Consider the following 941-nt stretch of genomic DNA (forward strand, 5'->3'; position numbering starts at 1 on the left):
AGGAATCAGCCTACAACGTCCACCGCTCTATGGAAGACGCCCATACCAAGTACCAGTAAGATGGTATCAACGATGGAAACATACCGGGAGGGGATGATAGGCCTACCCAAAAATTATGTCTTCGTTTGATGTAATTCAGGGGGGAAAAGGTTGTATTCTCTTCGTGGATTGACTTTGCTGTTGGATATTGATGATAGATTGAATGGTATTTCGTTGAGGATTGAATGAGATGAGTTTCTGACGTGAGTTTCGCTAGGTTGGCCTAGATGCGTGAGATGATCTGAAGCTTTGACTTGACTGATTTAATGAGTGACTTCTCAGGTAACCAGTGACTGACTCTTCTCAGGTGACTTTAAATGACTAACGGGTGACTCTACCTTGACTAATGAATGACTCTCTAGGATGGTTGACCTACTTAGGTGACCGATAGGTGGCTTCCCAGGTGAAAAAGGGTGACTTTCCAGATGACTGACGGCGACTGAAATATTGACTTAAGGTACTCTGGCTGACTCAAAGACTCATTAGTGACTAGATTACAACACAAGACTCGATGCACGATAACCTGTGCGACTTACTGAAAAAAGTTACGCAAACGGAAATACTGAAAGACCGTTATTGTAACTGTTGTTTCACTTCTTGACTGAAACCAGACGCTGTGACTTTTACACTTGACTTCCACTCACGACTTCAAAACTACAAAAGACGACTATATAACTACTTTGACTGACTATAGACCTCCACATCTCGCACCATGTGACAATGCCCCGACAAATAACGACAATAACTACAACTGCAGAACTTGACAAATTTGACCCAGACAGAATAATAATCCGTACCGGACATGACCTAAAACTCTCTTTCAGCAGGTCAGTAACATACTTGACCTTTTTTCGTGACCTTTGACTGTGATTTCTGATGACTGAGCAATGCATTTGGGCTCA

The 941-nt window shown here is 42.5% G+C and overlaps 1 protein-coding gene across 1 annotated transcript in view; it reads left to right on the plus strand.

Annotated features, from left to right (window-relative positions):
* LOC119593319 overlaps window positions 1–638 on the plus strand; it is a gene marked incomplete in the record, with an annotated part of 2,364 nt that extends 1,726 nt beyond the window's left edge. The window contains 1 exon segment of the mRNA XM_037942246.1: window positions 1–638. Within this exon segment, the coding sequence (XP_037798174.1) occupies window positions 1–59 (59 nt within the window).
* Window positions 639–941: the final 303 nt, after the last annotated feature.

This window comes from Penaeus monodon, chromosome 32 (assembly GCF_015228065.2).
Source record: "Penaeus monodon isolate SGIC_2016 chromosome 32, NSTDA_Pmon_1, whole genome shotgun sequence".
NCBI classification, from domain to species: Eukaryota; Metazoa; Arthropoda; class Malacostraca; order Decapoda; family Penaeidae; genus Penaeus; species Penaeus monodon.